The sequence below is a fragment of the Telmatherina bonti genome (assembly GCF_933228915.1).
Source record: "Telmatherina bonti genome assembly, chromosome: 4".
Lineage (NCBI taxonomy): Eukaryota > Metazoa > Chordata > Actinopteri > Atheriniformes > Telmatherinidae > Telmatherina > Telmatherina bonti.
The window spans coordinates 19,761,338-19,777,054 of NC_136622.1; the positions used below are offsets into that span (position 1 = coordinate 19,761,338).

A 15,717-nucleotide genomic window follows, 5' to 3' on the forward strand; every position below is an offset into this window, starting at 1 on the left:
AAGATCGAGCAACATACTTGGGGAAAGTATCCTACATTCAGAATTACAATATCAGTTACCTGTCATTGTAAAAGAAAAAACTGTGGAATGACTCATGCTGCATAAAAAAAATCCAGAAATTAAAACAGCCCCAAACCTTTTCACTAAGTGCATTACAAGCTGGTGTACTGTCACTCCAGAGCTAGTGAGGCCCTGGGGGGAAAACATTATTCACCAATTAGTTTTGACAAGTTCCTTGAACATTCAGCATATTCATAGTTGCACTCAAGAGATGAATGTAGGAATATACTGTTCTTATGACTTCATCCCTCTGGCTACAAACTCACACTTGTTCTGTAATTTCATGAAACCTGAGAACTCAAATTGTTCCTAGTGGTTCTAAAAAAGAAGTTTAGAAAAAAACAAAATACACTGAACAAAAAGAGATATAAAACAGGTATAAAACAACATTATTTATATATATATATATATATATATATATATATATATATATATATATATATATATATATATATATATATATATATATATATATATATATATATATATATATATATATGTGTGTATGTGTGTGTGTGTGTGTTTATAATTAACTCATTTGCTTATAAACAAAAACAAGTTCAGAATGTACAGCTGGATGATCGTTGATTGGGATATTGATAATGATCAATGTGTATCTGTCTTATTACATCCTGCATTACTGGTCTTGCACGGATGTTTTGTTTTTATTGATGTCGTTTTTGTTTTATTTTACAGAAAACCACTTTTGTTACATCATGAAGCCAGTGTGGTAACCAAGTGGTCTTAGCTGATAGGTAAAAAATTATTCTTCTTTAGTTATAAACATCTAACAATATATATTTCCTTCTCTTACGGTATTTACAAAAGACTCCCATCTTAGTTTTACTGAAGTGTACAAATTGACATACAGTCTTTCCTTGCAGGCCCTGGGCAAAACTTGTGCCTGCTGTAAAATCTCTTTCTTTTCTTTTCTTTTTTTTTTCTTTTTTTTTTTTTAGAAACTATGTTCAGTGTTCAGGAAAGGAGAACTGTAAATGTATTCTGAAAGGATTAGAGAAAAGCTGGTTCAGTTGGCTTTATGCAGTGACAGGGCTGGGTCCTCTGGGCTCGCTAACAGAGCCTCTGTGCTTGTGTCCGGAATATACTCCAATAAATGAACCATCCTCATTGAATTCTACTTCTCCGTCTGTGTAGTCACCCAGGCTGTCTCTGCTGATGCTGTCCCCGACTGCGTCATCTCCGGAACACAAGTTACTGCCCTTCAGTGGCTTTTCATCGCTGTCACTGCCATCCAAACAAGAGAAGAGGATAACTGAGGTCAGTGATTCAGTGCAGAAATAAATACCAAACATACATATGTATTATACAGTTTTATAATCAAACGCTATACAAGCTACCTACCTACATATATAATGTTTGTCTACAGAAATAAGAAAAAAGCTTCCACTCAAAGCAGCTTCTTATGTTTTCAATACATCACTACAGGCAATAGGCAGGGGTGGATGCAGCAGCTGCTCAGCGTGAAAGGAGCACAAGGGAGGCAGGGAGGCCTTTCTACAATCACTTCACTAATTGTTAATTGCCAAGGCTCCAGGACCAAAGGCAATTTCGAATCTCTTTAGAGCTAGCGATAGAAATTGCCAGAGTGCAGACACTAAGAAAGACATGAGGGAGATGTGTGTGTGTGTGTGTGTGTGTGTGTGTGTGTGTGTGTGTGTGTGTGTGTGTGTGTGTGTGTGTGTGTGTGTGTGTGTTGGCTGAGCTGGGGGAGAGGTGTGTGATTGGGAGAAGGAAGAGGAGAGAGGAGGTGGGGCATATGCAATCCCAGACAAACAGCCTGTCATTCCTGGTATTCCCAGAGGCCCACACACTGGCCGAGGAGATTAGATGCCAATTTAACACCGGGCAACTGGCCAACTCGCAGGTGTCTCTTTACAAGACACAGGGTCACCTCAAAGCACTGAGATTTTTCAGCTCTGCTCTTTTCATTTTTACTCCTATAACTATCCATTTTGCTAAGATCTCTCTCCCCCCATTTGGTTCTGTATTCATAACACAAAGCACCAACGCTCACAAACCCTCATGTGGCTTATACATGATGGTACCTTTTGAGGAATATAGTAGTTGACACCTGTGTCAAAAACAAGCACAATATTTTGAGCAGGACTGTTGCACAGAGCCATGGTGCAAACTATGATTACAAACTGCGTCTCCTTCACGGGGATTTTTAATAACCAATCTTATCTGTCCTGTTTCATGAGGCCATTTAGGATGCAAGCCACATAAGGTCTGCATTTCAGCTCTTATCAAACCTTCTTTCTCTGATGACTCTAGAGCGCTGAAGATAAGTGGCTGTTATCTAAGAGCAGCGGAATGCCACAGCCGCCGCAACCCGCCCACAGTGACTTTGAATGAAGCGATAAAATGGGGCTGAGAGCTGTTGAGCCCCAGCTCACTCAAGACCTTGGTCGGCATCCAGCTCAGTCTCAGCTGTTTCCGTGAAAAGACTTTGCACACAGCTAAGAGCCGGTGATGGAAGCACATCACCGAACAGAAAGTAATTACATTTGTCTTGCCATTGACCCATGCTGACTTGGTTTGGGAGCAGGATGGAAACTTCAGGTGCAAGCTGGCTTTTTCTCCACCTTGTACCTGAAATTGTACTCACTCTTGTTTAAAGGTGTCAGGAGGAAAACCCTTCCACATCTGATGCTTTTCCCCCCAAATTGCACATAAAATATGAGAAGATGACAGTTAAGGGGAAAAAGAGACAAGGATATTAAAAAAAAACAAGGGCATACACACTAGCTGGGGTGAACAAAAAAAAACAAGAAAAAAAAACACATCATACTGCTGTCTAACAACCTGCTACAGCTATGAAACCTGCTGTTTTAGCAGTGGACAGAGGGACAAAGCTGCAGATTTCTGTCTCCAGTGAAAAATCATTTGGAGCATAATTACCACTTGTGTGCTCCCCAGACACATGGCATACCAGTGGGTGGGCTACTGCCTTCAGAGATTCAAAGGGCACAAGAGAGCCTTAAGTCTAGCTCTAAAACCAGCAAAACAACATCATAGTAAGGCTGAGGGCACTCTGGGGGGATGGTACTGTGAACACCCTTATGAAAACAACCATCAGAAGCATTCTGAAACAGAAATTTGGAGTCCAAAATGCTGCAAAATCTCACAAACACACATCATGAACTCTGAACTTGTGTCAGATCCAAATTAGTTACAGTAGCAACATTCTTTTTTCTTTTTTTTTTCTCTACTGCATCTGTAGGGACACTTACAAAAACCTTTAGCTTTTTAAACCGCAGCACTCATACCAATTAATTTATTCAATGACCCACAAATGAACTCACTGTGAGCTATTGTCCAGTAAAAAAAAAAAAAATTCTACATAAACAGATTTCAGCCACACAAATTTCTGTTTAACAGAATTTTAATCTTAGAAGGCAGCAAGTAAGCAGCAGCCTCACAATTGTGAGTAATTATGTTTTGAATAATATTCAAAGCAGACAGAGGAGTCTATTTTTGGTGATTTCTTCACCAACAAACACACTATTGTCACACAGTTGTTGCAGTGCTGTCAAACAAAATAGGATTCAGTTGATTTCCCATAACTGTCACAGTAACAGCTAAATAATACAAACAATGAAAATTCAACAGCCATTATGAAGTATAACAGCTGTCTGCTTGAGGCTTAAGAGGCCTTGTTTCCCATTTTCCTGCCTGCTTCATTAAATGTGAGACATTTTCCATCAACAGTTACATTCAGCTCAGTTCTGTGCAAGTTTCCTCCTAGTAAACCTGGTGTCTGCTATTGCTTTCCCACATACGCTGTGTCTCATGATGTGACTGCATATTCAGGTAAGTCTGCACCTGCCAAGTGCTCATGTATCAATCCCAGCTATGAAACTGCAACTCTTGAATTTGCTGCTTCGATTAATATTGGTATGGTGAACATGGCGTTTAACCTTCCCTGAATCAAATGGAAGGGAAGACAGCTGAACCGGATGCTTGCCTCTGTGAAATAAATAAATGACAATACATGTAACCTGAAATATCATTCCCGCAATATGAAAACTTGTAAACCTTGGCTGCTTTTAAGGCTTAGCTTCAGCATGTGTGTAAACACATGATATAATGAAAGCTAACCATAAATGTAAACAAACTGCCAAGTGAGGTAGAATATGCCAGTAAAGCAATTCAGATTGCTAAATGTGTGTGCCAGGTGTTTCCTTTCAGTCACAGGCAATGACATTCAATGTAGAAAAAACAGTCCACCAGGATTTAATTGCATTCATTTGTTTGTTTTTAATTAAATATTACTAAAATACCTGTTGTCCCTAATACTGTAACAATTAACAAAAAAGGAATATTTAAGCCAGTGCTGAAAAATATTTTATTGTTCTTTCAAGCTTGTGTGGCTCACAAGAAACCAGCCACACCCATAATGAACTCCTGTTTTTGTGTTTAGTGTCTCAGGATAGAAGAAGAACATTTTCCCTGAGTTTGATGATGCTGGATTTTACTTCCTGCTATAGTTTTTCTCTTCATTGTCACCGGCAGGCCAATCTGGGAGTGTGAAGTTAATAATCTGATGTAAACTTGATGATCTGATGGTGTGTGTTGTAATTTGGGACTGTTTAAACTATCTAAATGGATCAGTCCGAGAAATGTTCATATGACCAAGATGCTGATGAGCTTGCACTGCCAAATGTAAAATATAGACCTTAGCTATGAACTTATTTGAAAAGGGGTACGGGATGCTTAGAGGTTCACATGTTAAACAGAACTGTGTTACACTAGACTTAGTGATGTATAAGAGAAATCATAAAAAAGAAATATAAGTTTACAATTATGGCACGTAATTGAAACTTTGGATTTGGACCAGTAAGTCAGCATAGACAGCGATGGATAATAAGATATCTTTCCAGAATAATAAGGAAAATGATCATCATGATAATGATAAAACGACTATTTCATTAAAAATTCAAGCACTATTCTCATAGACTGCCTACCCACAGTTAGTCCGCTATGTGGCACACATGGTTGTTTCAAAAGGATATATGTACCATACCTGAAACACACAGATGCACACATTGTAACGCATGAATATTCTAAGTCTGTCTACAGGAACAAGGTTTCACATACACACACACACACGCTGCAGGAGCGACAACATGCACAATGCCAGAATCTTAGAGTCAAATCACACAGTTCTACAGTAAAACAGAAGAAAACTCAGGCTGAATGTTACACACTACTTTTAACTAAATTGTGTGATTACCTAGCCCAATAAATGATGAGAACATGGGCTTTCCGGGTGTTCCTGGTAAAACTCATGAATGCGTGGTTTGCTTTTTGGATGAGGAAGAAAAGCATTACTGTGACTTTTGTGAAAAAAAAATCAGTTTCTCAGCAGAAGAAATGGTTGCCATGGATTTTTACAACAATATGATGCATTTAAAAGAGATAAAAGACACTTCAGTATCACACATTTGTGCAGCAGCTGTCCCCTGCAGTGCCGTTGTATAGCTCACCTGTATTCATAGTCATCAGTCGTTCTTTGTGACTCGGTGTCAGCGTGGAAAGACTCCTTCTCTTTCACTGCAAAAAGGGCAAAACAGAGAGATCAACACCACAGAAACATTTTTTAATGGAGCAGAAGTAATGAGATATTAATATTCAGGTGAGGACTTAATTTCTAATTTTGAATGAAAAGATAAGGTCCATCTTTTTAAAGTTTCTCTCCAGTCATAATTTTCCTTTGGAAAATCAGCACCAAAGTATAAATTTGTTTGTTCATTCACTTTTTACACCACTTAGTCCAATTCTGGGACACAGGGGAGTGGAAACCTATTCCAGCCATTAGCAGGCATGAGACAGGTACAACATGGACAGATCACCTGTCCACCTGACAACACAGACAAACAACCACTCACGCTCACTGGGAACATTTAGATTGACCAATTAACCTAACATGCTTTTCTTTGGACAGTGTCTTTAAAGTTTCAATTTGAATTTGAGAAAAATATAAATAATAAATGTTCCAAATTTTTCAACAAAAAAGTGCCATTAGCATGTTGAATAAACAAAAGAAAATGAGAAGAACTTTAGAACAGTTAAATCTGTCTGTGTAAACATGGCTTTCTCGACATGGACTTTACTGACCCCCTCTTCTCAGTGTCAGTTTAAAGTGCTGTCAGTCTCTTTTGTAAATATGCTTTAAAAATACCAGTTGGTTTTGAGAGAGACAAGAGAGTGTTTCATGAAAAGAGTTCGATGGGCGAAGGCAAAATCATAAGAAGCTGATGAAATATTTAGTGCTTCGTGTCAAACGCCAACCGAAGGCAAAGCTGAGTATAGCGGGGAGAAAGATAGAAATGCAAATGGAGAAGAAAGAAACAAAGTATAGAGACTTTTTGCAGGTACAAACCTTCACAAGTCTGAAACAGATCAGCACAGAAGTGCAAAGAGGAAGGTTTGCGGTGATCAGGGGCAGGAAGGAGTGGAACAAAGTCAGCAGTTCCTCACTTGTCATGCTTACATGCAATTAGTAGTGCAAAGATGCCATTGATGATCCTTGGCTTGGGACACTTGATATGCATTGTCTCTACATGCATCAAGGCTGAGTTGCTGCTCTTTAAAGGGGAGAAGGAACCACATGACATTCCCTGATCTGACTTTTATCTTCTACATGCATTGTTCATGCATTCACTGAGCTTAATTTAGGTTAACCTAGCAAAGAAAAAAGGGGGACACATTCCTGGTCATGACTAACTGACCTTTTTCCATGGAGAACATGGCTTGTTGCTGGGGTGGCAGCGTACCTGCATACTTGCCACCTTTGTTTTTCCTCACGAAGCAGATAATCATCACAAGGGTGAGTAGTACCACAGCACACATGGTCCCAATGAACCAAAGTCGAGTTGAAACGTCATCCACCTTAACTGCCACGCCTGTGAACCAAAAAAGTAAAGAAACAATTAGCTTTGCACACCAGTTTGACCATGACAGTGCCCTCAAGCACGTCTTATCCAAGTTCATCTTTAAGTGAAAGTTTAAAAACAAGATTCACTTCAGTTTGAAAGAACGTTTTCATATTGTATTCAGCTTACACTCCCATTAGCTGCAATACGCTATCTAATCTAAGATGATATTATAGAGGAGAAAAACGAAAAAAGAAACAGATATTTAAAAAAATAAGAACAAATCCACACATTCACCACATTCAATAAATCACTCAGTTCATCAATAAAACACTGGGATTGCTAGATCTATAATCTCTAAACTCTACTGACAGTGGCATTTTTCTCTCTCCTCACCTTTGACTTGTGTTTGGATAACATCTTCGAAAATGCTAGCATTATCAAGTATCGTCTTGGCCATGAGGCGTACAGTGTATGCCGTCCCAGGCTTGAGCCCATCAATAATGTAGAAGCTTTGAGAAACGTTTACAGCCTCTGATAGGTGCCAGTTACCATCACCTACACAACCAAGCGCAAAGAGTGCAAAAGGAGCAGGTTTGTATTAGGAATAATGCTATCAAAAAACATGCGGATGAGTTGTGCCAAGAAGTAAGGACTTCTTAAGTTATGAAACATACTTGTTCCACTGTATACAACTTGAAATACATCTTAGTACATCCTGAGGTAATCAGAGAAATGATAGAGGCAGCAGTGGAGTTAAGAATATATTTTAAGTTGTTATTATGAAATATTCCCAGGTGTACCAAAACATGATACCACCTAAAACTCCTATCAATGTTTGGTGAGGAGGGGAAAGGAAAAGTAGCTTACTGTTATTCATATAAGCCACATAAAGCTGCAAGTCTCTCTGCTCCTCTCTGGCAGTCCAGCTGATTTTTGCAAAGGTGTCACTCACATAAGAGCTTATGTTCAACAGGGTTGGAACTGATAAATAGAGGAGAAATAGAAGGAGGAAAATACGAAGGAAAAGAAATTACAGACAGCAGAGAGAAAAAAGGAAAGACGGGGTAGGAAAAAGAGGATTAGTACAGCCAAATAGGATCCCCCACAGCTTGAGAACAGTGCATCTCCCAGAAACCCGTTCAAAAAGACAGTTCAAAAGGCAAATCTGGGCCTCTGACTTAATTGAGTGGAGCTAGATTTTGGCTCATAAAGAATGAAATGCACAGATCGAAAGGCAGACGTGGCAACTAAACTACACTCCATCTCAAGCAAAGCTGGCATTTTTTTCACACAACCCCCAATCCCACCTGTCAAGAGCAGATATGAGAACAGATTGAAACAAGTCCACATCTTGATTTCTATTGTGACTTGATAGTTCACCTACAGAAAGATGAGATCACATGGGCAGCACTACCTGTGCATGTGCCATTGTGAACCATAAACCTAAAGGAAGATGAGTATTGCCTTGGATAGAGCTGGGAACAGATAGAATGCAGCTGAGATACGGTATGAAAGAAAACGTCTCACATGTTAGATTTCTGCCACAATGCTGTCAGATCTAATACGCAGTATAGCGCAAAAAGCAGGCTCTATAGACTGCACAAAGGAAGAGATGTTAGAGCAAGTGGGAAAACTGGAAAAAACTGCGACTGCAGGTAAAACTTCTCCTGCATCAGACACACCACAACTAGTGTGAGAGTTGCAGAATCAACCAGATGCAAATTTAGGTGGCAACGTTTGTCGTTTGAGTGGCCCATTTAGGCTCAATGCAGAAGACAGATATGCAGATGGTTGGACTGTTTTGTCTGTCTCCTGTGTCCCTTACACAAATAATTTGGTTAGTTTTCAAGCCGCTTCGCTGTCAGTCACTTGATGCAGAACATGAAGCAATCACACCGGACACACAACATGCAAAGGGAGCAAACCAGAGAAGAAGACGAGGAACACGCAGAATACGACGCAAAAACCACGAAATAAAGAGAACCTGAAAAGGATGCAGAGGAGTTTCAGGGAAAGAGCAAAAAAATGTGTGGTTTACTTTTTCTTCTTCCTCTGCTGTTTTTAGACAGTTGTAAACAATATGGCGGTGCATTATCGTTGCCAATCAGTATCAGAACGAACTCTGCACCCAGAACTCAGCACTGCCCACTAGTCGATGAACTGACTCAACAACTATTGCAATGTAAAAGACACATGGAAGTATGAGAGCAACAACGTATGACAACGGATGTTCCCATTTACGTACATGAAGAAGCATAAATGGGCCTTTATTCTCACAACTACATTTTCTGTCGTGCCTGAACTACTGACTTACTCTGATTATATTTGAACAACCATAGAGGACAAACTTTTGCTGAGGCTACAACCAGCTACACACTACACCAACACGCCCACAACTTTGTCTATCTCTACCACCACCACGTCTATGCTGACTGGCTATATCAGCTGCAGGCAGTGATACATACTGTTCTGAACAGGGGCCACAGCTGGAGACAGGGACAAATCTTTGAAGGGAAGAAAAGAAAATGAAATACAGCAGAAGATTACAGATATGGGGAAAGCCAGCTTCAAGGTTTATAGCCCTGGCAGACACGGACACACACACACACACACTCACACAACTCATTCTTACAAATCCAGGCATGTGCTCGTAGATTCCTGTCTGAGCAATCTGTTTGTAAAGGACATTTTGGATCTGAAGACAGGGGGAGAGCTGCCCCATTAGAGGGTACTGTACTACAAAGATATGTTAGTTTTATCTACGTCTGTATTACATACTAATTGTAACCAGGAATTGAGTCTGAAGGGATAAACATACATGTTTGTTTGACTGGCAATCTTAATTCTATGTCAAAACTACAATATTTTTTTTTAAATTTCATATCCAAGAAAAACATCATATGAATCAAAAAAGTTCTGGCATGTATGGGGCAGAAAGGCAACATAGCCTCATAGTCATTATTTCTGAGAGCAAAGTCACATGAGAGTTTTTATTGTCTTAGAAGGAACATTTTAATTCTGAACATATCCCTTCTTTGCCTGAATATTTACATTTTATTTTCATTGTCATTTTCACATGTCATTTTATTTTAGCCGAGCAGGCCTTAATCGGTTTTCACATTTACGTTGAGGAGAGAGTTGGTTTCAGTTTTTGATAATAGCCACTAAATGTTTCTTCATCCTGCAAAAAGGACCTTTAAAGCAGAAAACATACTTTGTCTTATTGTTGAAACTGTAACCATGTTTTTTGACTGTGATGGAGGAAAAAGAAAATTTCCCTTTAAAATGTCCCTCGAATTCATTATAGAAGTTTTAGTTTGATTAAGAATAAAGCAATAACCAAAACAATCTTTAAATGGGGTCAATCCCTCCCAAGTGATTGCACCCAGTAAAAACGTGCTTCCATGATGGATTCGAAGGCAGAGCTGAAAATGGAGGAAGTGTGTGAATTTATTCTATATACCTTTTTCTAAAATTTATTCTTAAATTTTCCAATAGTTTACTTGTAAGTAAACTTGTAAGTACATGTACGTCGTAAATGTATTTAAAAGAATTACATATAAAACATCCATCCAGCCTTTGTCTATACTCACTTATTCCAGTGCAGTATCACAGGGTGATGCAAAACATACACATTACTTTCTGTTCCATCTTACTTGTGTACATTTCTGAATTTTCTCTATTTAATCTGATTTTTTCTGATATATTTTTTATGGTTTTTTTTTTATCTTTTTATGGACTAAATTTGTTTTGTGTGTCTTGTTGCCTGTATTGTTTATTAAAATATTAAAACATGAATATTATGTCCCCAGTTGGATAGAAACAAAAATCTGTCGAACTGGATGTAATGCTCATTCAAGTGAAGACAAAATCAGATCTAGACTGGAGTAGTTCTCCTAAAAATGTCCAAATTTCAAAGTTTCAAATTTATTGGTGATAATCAAATAAGTGAAGCAAGTCATTCAACTAATAGAAGATCTGGCAATTTTTCTGGAACTCATGAAGGATGGAGTCATATTCTCTAGTGTGCAACCTGTTGTACTCCAGCTGCTTTATCATGTCAAGAGATCTGATGAAAATAAGATATGTTGTTCTATTCTGCTGTGCCTGTTAGTAATATTTCTCTACTTTTTTTTTTTTTTTATCTCACAGTTCAGCCACTCTTTTTGCACACCAAGCTTTGCAAAGGAAGATATCTGGATAAAAATTTACATGTGTTAAAATCTCTGTTTTTGTTCAGGCATGTGAGCATACAAGTTGATCAGATTAACTTTAGACTAAGTAACTATTCAGCAAATCTTTCCAAACACTAAAGCTCATTCAGTCAAAAAAATTAAATCTAAAAGAAACATTGCAAAGTCAGAGCTCCTCTAATTCATATGCATTCATTTTGTATCAGTGTCACTCTATCCCTCCTCATTTATGTCCCTAGATTCATGGAGGCCATGCTCTCTGCTACTAGCATCCATAAATCTCTCCACTGCATTGTGACTAACATGCCCTGAGGACAGCTCTTTGAAACAGAACTATTTTATCTCTCTGCATTGAGGCTTTGCTCATACACATTTACACACAATGCAGCTAATGGCTCTTAGGTTGGACATCCACAGATGCAGAGAGCCCCATAAAAGGTAGAAAGTAATCATGCCTTTTCTGTTTTTTTTGTTTTTTTTTCTGGGGCTAGATATTTTCTTGTGCATTCAGTCTTTTTGCTTTTTGCCAAGAACTTACAGAGTGTTATTACAGCTTTATTTATCCATGGCCATTGTTGCTGCTTAACTAATCCAACTATTTTTGGTCTTGACCCAGACACTGGATGTTTCTGTTGTATAACCTTGAAGCAACTGAGTTGAAAAACCAGCCAACTGAAATTAAAATCATGTGATTCACATACTTTACATAGCTGTTTTTTCAAAGTTCTTGTGAATTAGAGTGTATTAGAGAGTAGCACAAGTGAAAAGGTTGCACTAGTTAATAAATACATAACTGTAATGCTCATATAGCTTGCCTATATGAGCATATGTGAGCATGCACGTCATTTTCAATAAAAATTAAATATTTGCCTGAACAGTTGGTGTTACATACATGCTATATTTGCACATATTTTCCATCTTATTGTGGCAAACAGTCTGTGCTGTGATGGAATATGTACATTGTTATCTCCTCTTGCTTAAAAATGGTCCACTGACAAACAGAAATAAAACCCTAAGCTTCTGAAATAAAAAAAAAATTTAAAAAAAGGAAAAAAATCATTGCGCAAAGAAAGAAAAGTACAAACTGGAAAGCAAACTGAAAGGTGGTTACTGAACATTCCTATTTCCATGCAGACTGACTTTTCTACCATATCTGTAGCTCACTGTCTTGTCACCTACAGCACAGACAGAATAATACAAATGCTGCAATGACAACGAGACCCACAGATAGCTGACTGCCAACTGACTCCATCATGAAACAGTGGACTGGTAAGAACCTGCTAAAAGTGTGATCTTAGAAAACATATTGCATATAAGAGGGAAAAAAACAACACTGTGTTTAAAACTATTATCAAACTCCTCCAGTTATTTACACACAAGCAGATTCACGAGTCCCACGCAAATCATTGTCTCCATAATTTTGTTGCAGTTTGATTTTAAAATCACCAGTGGGCACCAGATTCACTCGTCATGATTGCAAAGAACATTTATACCAAATGCTGTTTGCAACAGCTATTATACATACACACTGCTGACATTCAGATGCCTTTATGCAGGTAAACTTAAACAATCTGGGGAAAAAAAAAACTGTCTCCATGCTCCATAGTCCTCCACAAAACTTCAAATTCCTCCTTCCAGATGTTCAAACAACCTACTGGAAGAGATGTGTATAAAGTAATGTGGCTTTGCAGTGGAAAAGCAAACCACCAAAAGTTTTTTTTCCAAGTTGAAGAGGCTTTGAAGTGGATCTAACACCAGCACCAGCATTTGGCTCGTGGTGGTCAGGACGATAGGCTCACTCAGAGGTTGAAATAACCTATTTGAAGAAGGAATGTTGAATTCTCTAAAATGCTTCTACTTAACCTGAAGGTACAAGAGATCACCAATTCTGAGTTATTCATTACATTGAAATAACTGTTGAAAAAACCCCACATACAAAGAAATGCCTTTAAAAATAACTAACTTAAAGAATGGCCAAGTCAAAGTCCCACTGAAATGGTCTCTGATTACTTCAATCCATGTCCACAAAAACCATGCATATTGCAACTGAAGGAGTTGCTAATAAAAATCCAAAAATGTTCCGCAAGCAAATGTCAGATACCAGTGGCCAGGTGGTCACACATAGTGATTTTCCTAAAGAGGCAATACTAAAAATCATTTACTTATCCAAATAAGTTAGTAAAGTCAATACTTCATGGCCTTTTTTCCAATATCTGTGCTGTGTAGCTGGTCAGTGTGCTTTAAAGCACACCGGTGGAATGTTCCTACCCAAGCCAATGCAAAAACTTACCCCACTACCAGCACTGGTTTTATCTACTCACCTGCTGCAGCCACAGTCCAGCTCTCCTGAGCCAGAGGAAGTCCACAGCCTGCTCGAGTGCAAGCACTGAGGTGGAAACGGTAGAGGCTGCTTTCCTTTAATCCCAACACTTGCCACTGGGTGATGTCGGCTCCAGTGATGTTCATCTCTAGGGAATCAATCACCTCCAGTGAAGTTTCATTTACTGCAGACGAGGAAGAAAGATGTCAGGTCAGTTCAGTTCATAGTGAGCCTAAGTCCGATAAACACAGAAAAAGTCATCATTGTTGGGTCATGCTGTATGTTAATGGAACACAGCTTTAATGGGGGTCAATAGTGTAGACGGAAAGAGGGCGAGGGGATGTCATGCCAACTCAAGCGGGAAGTGAATATGGGAGATACAAGCCGTGACAGGTAAGCTGAGGAGGAATACATTATGAAGAAAGGCAAGAAGATGAAAGGAGGAAATAGAGAGCTCAAGAGGATGGGGGTGTAAACAAGTGGCAAAGGATGAAAAGATGGAGATGAAAAAATAAGCTCGATGTTATGAAAGTTATAAGCCATCATGAAGTAAAAACTGAAAGAACAGGGTTGAGGTAAGAGAAACATATAAATAGGTAAAAAAAAAGAGAGAAGGAAGACGAGAGAGTAGCAGAAACTAAGTAATACAAAAAAAAAAGAAGAGTTGCAATTACAAGTACTGTAGTACTTTGAGCATATCACATTACATGCATTATACATCAAAGTACAGTGTGTGTGCAGACTGCTAAAAGCAACACACTTTTCCCGAAAGCCCCCTCGGTGATGTCACTACTGCGCAAATGTTGGATCTGCAGGCGAGGGCTGAGATGCCGAGCCTTTTGTGCCACCTTGTAAAATAATATTTGTGTGCAGCACATCGCGCTGCATATTTTATATGTCTGATGAAAACAGATTAATCATTCGCTAATCACACTGCATTTTCACAAACCGACTGGACATGCAGACCGCACGTGTAGCACAAAAGATTTTTATTTTTATTCAGGCAATTAACAGCAAACAGAATTTCAAATACACTTTTATCACATGCTGAATCAATTTTACCAAAAAAAAAACACATTCCAACACCCACAGACTGCACTGTGTGGGAATAACTGTGTAAAGTCTGACATCTGATGAGAAAAAAAAAAAAAAAAAAGCAAAAAGGTGCAGAGGGACGAAGTGTATTGAAGAGTTGGCCAGACTCTGTGGGTGCAGATGGAGGCAGGCGGCACAGGGCTGTCTCTACCTTTACATTTTGCACAAAAGACTTCATGAAATGTCAGTCGACAAGAGTGTGGGCTTTGAAAACCAGGAATGAAAGCCCCTCACTTAGTTGTTCACCTCAGCTGCACTACAGCATAAAGGTGCTTGTGTGAGGAAAAGCTTTGGAGTAATAAATCCAGATTAATGCTACATAAAAAGAATGACCAGTATTTGTGTTTGTGTTTCTTTTTGAGGAAAACCTGCCGATGCGGCATTGTGATAAGAAACAATTAGACAGCTGTTGAATTGTATTCTCAGGCAACGATAATCTGTTGCAGACTGCGGTGGACTGTTCAGTGTAAAAGAGTGCCACCTACTGTGTGATACGAAAACACACAAAATGAGAAGAAAGGGTTTAAGGGGAAATGACGGGCTTTGCAGCAGCTTTTTATGTTTTCAAAACAGAAATCAAACAATCTGTAGGAGTAAACATAAACTGCAATGTCGCTGATCCACTCCTTTCATATTTTTATCCTCCGGCCTGATCTATTCTTTTCTTTTATCCCCTGAACTAAAGCTACCCACCACTTTTCACTTTGCCCACAGTTCATCAGACTACAAAGCACTGAACTATAGCAAAAGGAATCTAAAAATATAAGAAGTCACATAGGTGTACATCAGATAGTCAGCAGTAAAACATGCCATGTGTACATACTGAGGTGGTACTGCAGGACATAACCAGACAGGATGCCATTTGCCTCCAGAGGTGGGGCCCAAACCAGCAAAATGGAGTCTGTCTGACTATTGGAGGTAGTCAGGACAGGTACAAACCCTGGAACTGTAAAAGACAGAAATATTAGTGCACTGCTTGAACTAGATACTCTGTATTTTATTAAGAATAAAAACAATAAATCATTAAATGTATGCATTCATCAGTTGCTTTATCTGTGTTACAAAGTGCTGAACAGAAATTAAAAAAAAGCACAACAAAGTTATGCTGTGAGAAATGTCTTATACGAAACAATTGAAAAATAAAAAC

General features: G+C 38.7%; 1 protein-coding gene across 1 annotated transcript in view; it reads right to left on the bottom strand.

The window, feature by feature from the left end:
- Positions 1-638: 638 nt before the first annotated feature.
- chl1a (cell adhesion molecule L1-like a) overlaps positions 639-15,717 on the bottom strand; it is a 30,729-nt gene continuing 15,650 nt past the window's right edge. The window contains exons 22-29 of the mRNA XM_079239104.1: positions 15,394-15,516; positions 13,477-13,659; positions 9,428-9,466; positions 7,830-7,943; positions 7,356-7,517; positions 6,816-6,989; positions 5,571-5,637; positions 639-1,305 (exon numbers count right to left, since the gene is read on the bottom strand). Of these exons, the coding sequence (XP_079095230.1) occupies positions 1,098-1,305; positions 5,571-5,637; positions 6,816-6,989; positions 7,356-7,517; positions 7,830-7,943; positions 9,428-9,466; positions 13,477-13,659; positions 15,394-15,516 (1,070 nt within the window). The 3' untranslated portion in view covers positions 639-1,097. The remainder of the gene's footprint in view (positions 1,306-5,570; positions 5,638-6,815; positions 6,990-7,355; positions 7,518-7,829; positions 7,944-9,427; positions 9,467-13,476; positions 13,660-15,393; positions 15,517-15,717) is intronic.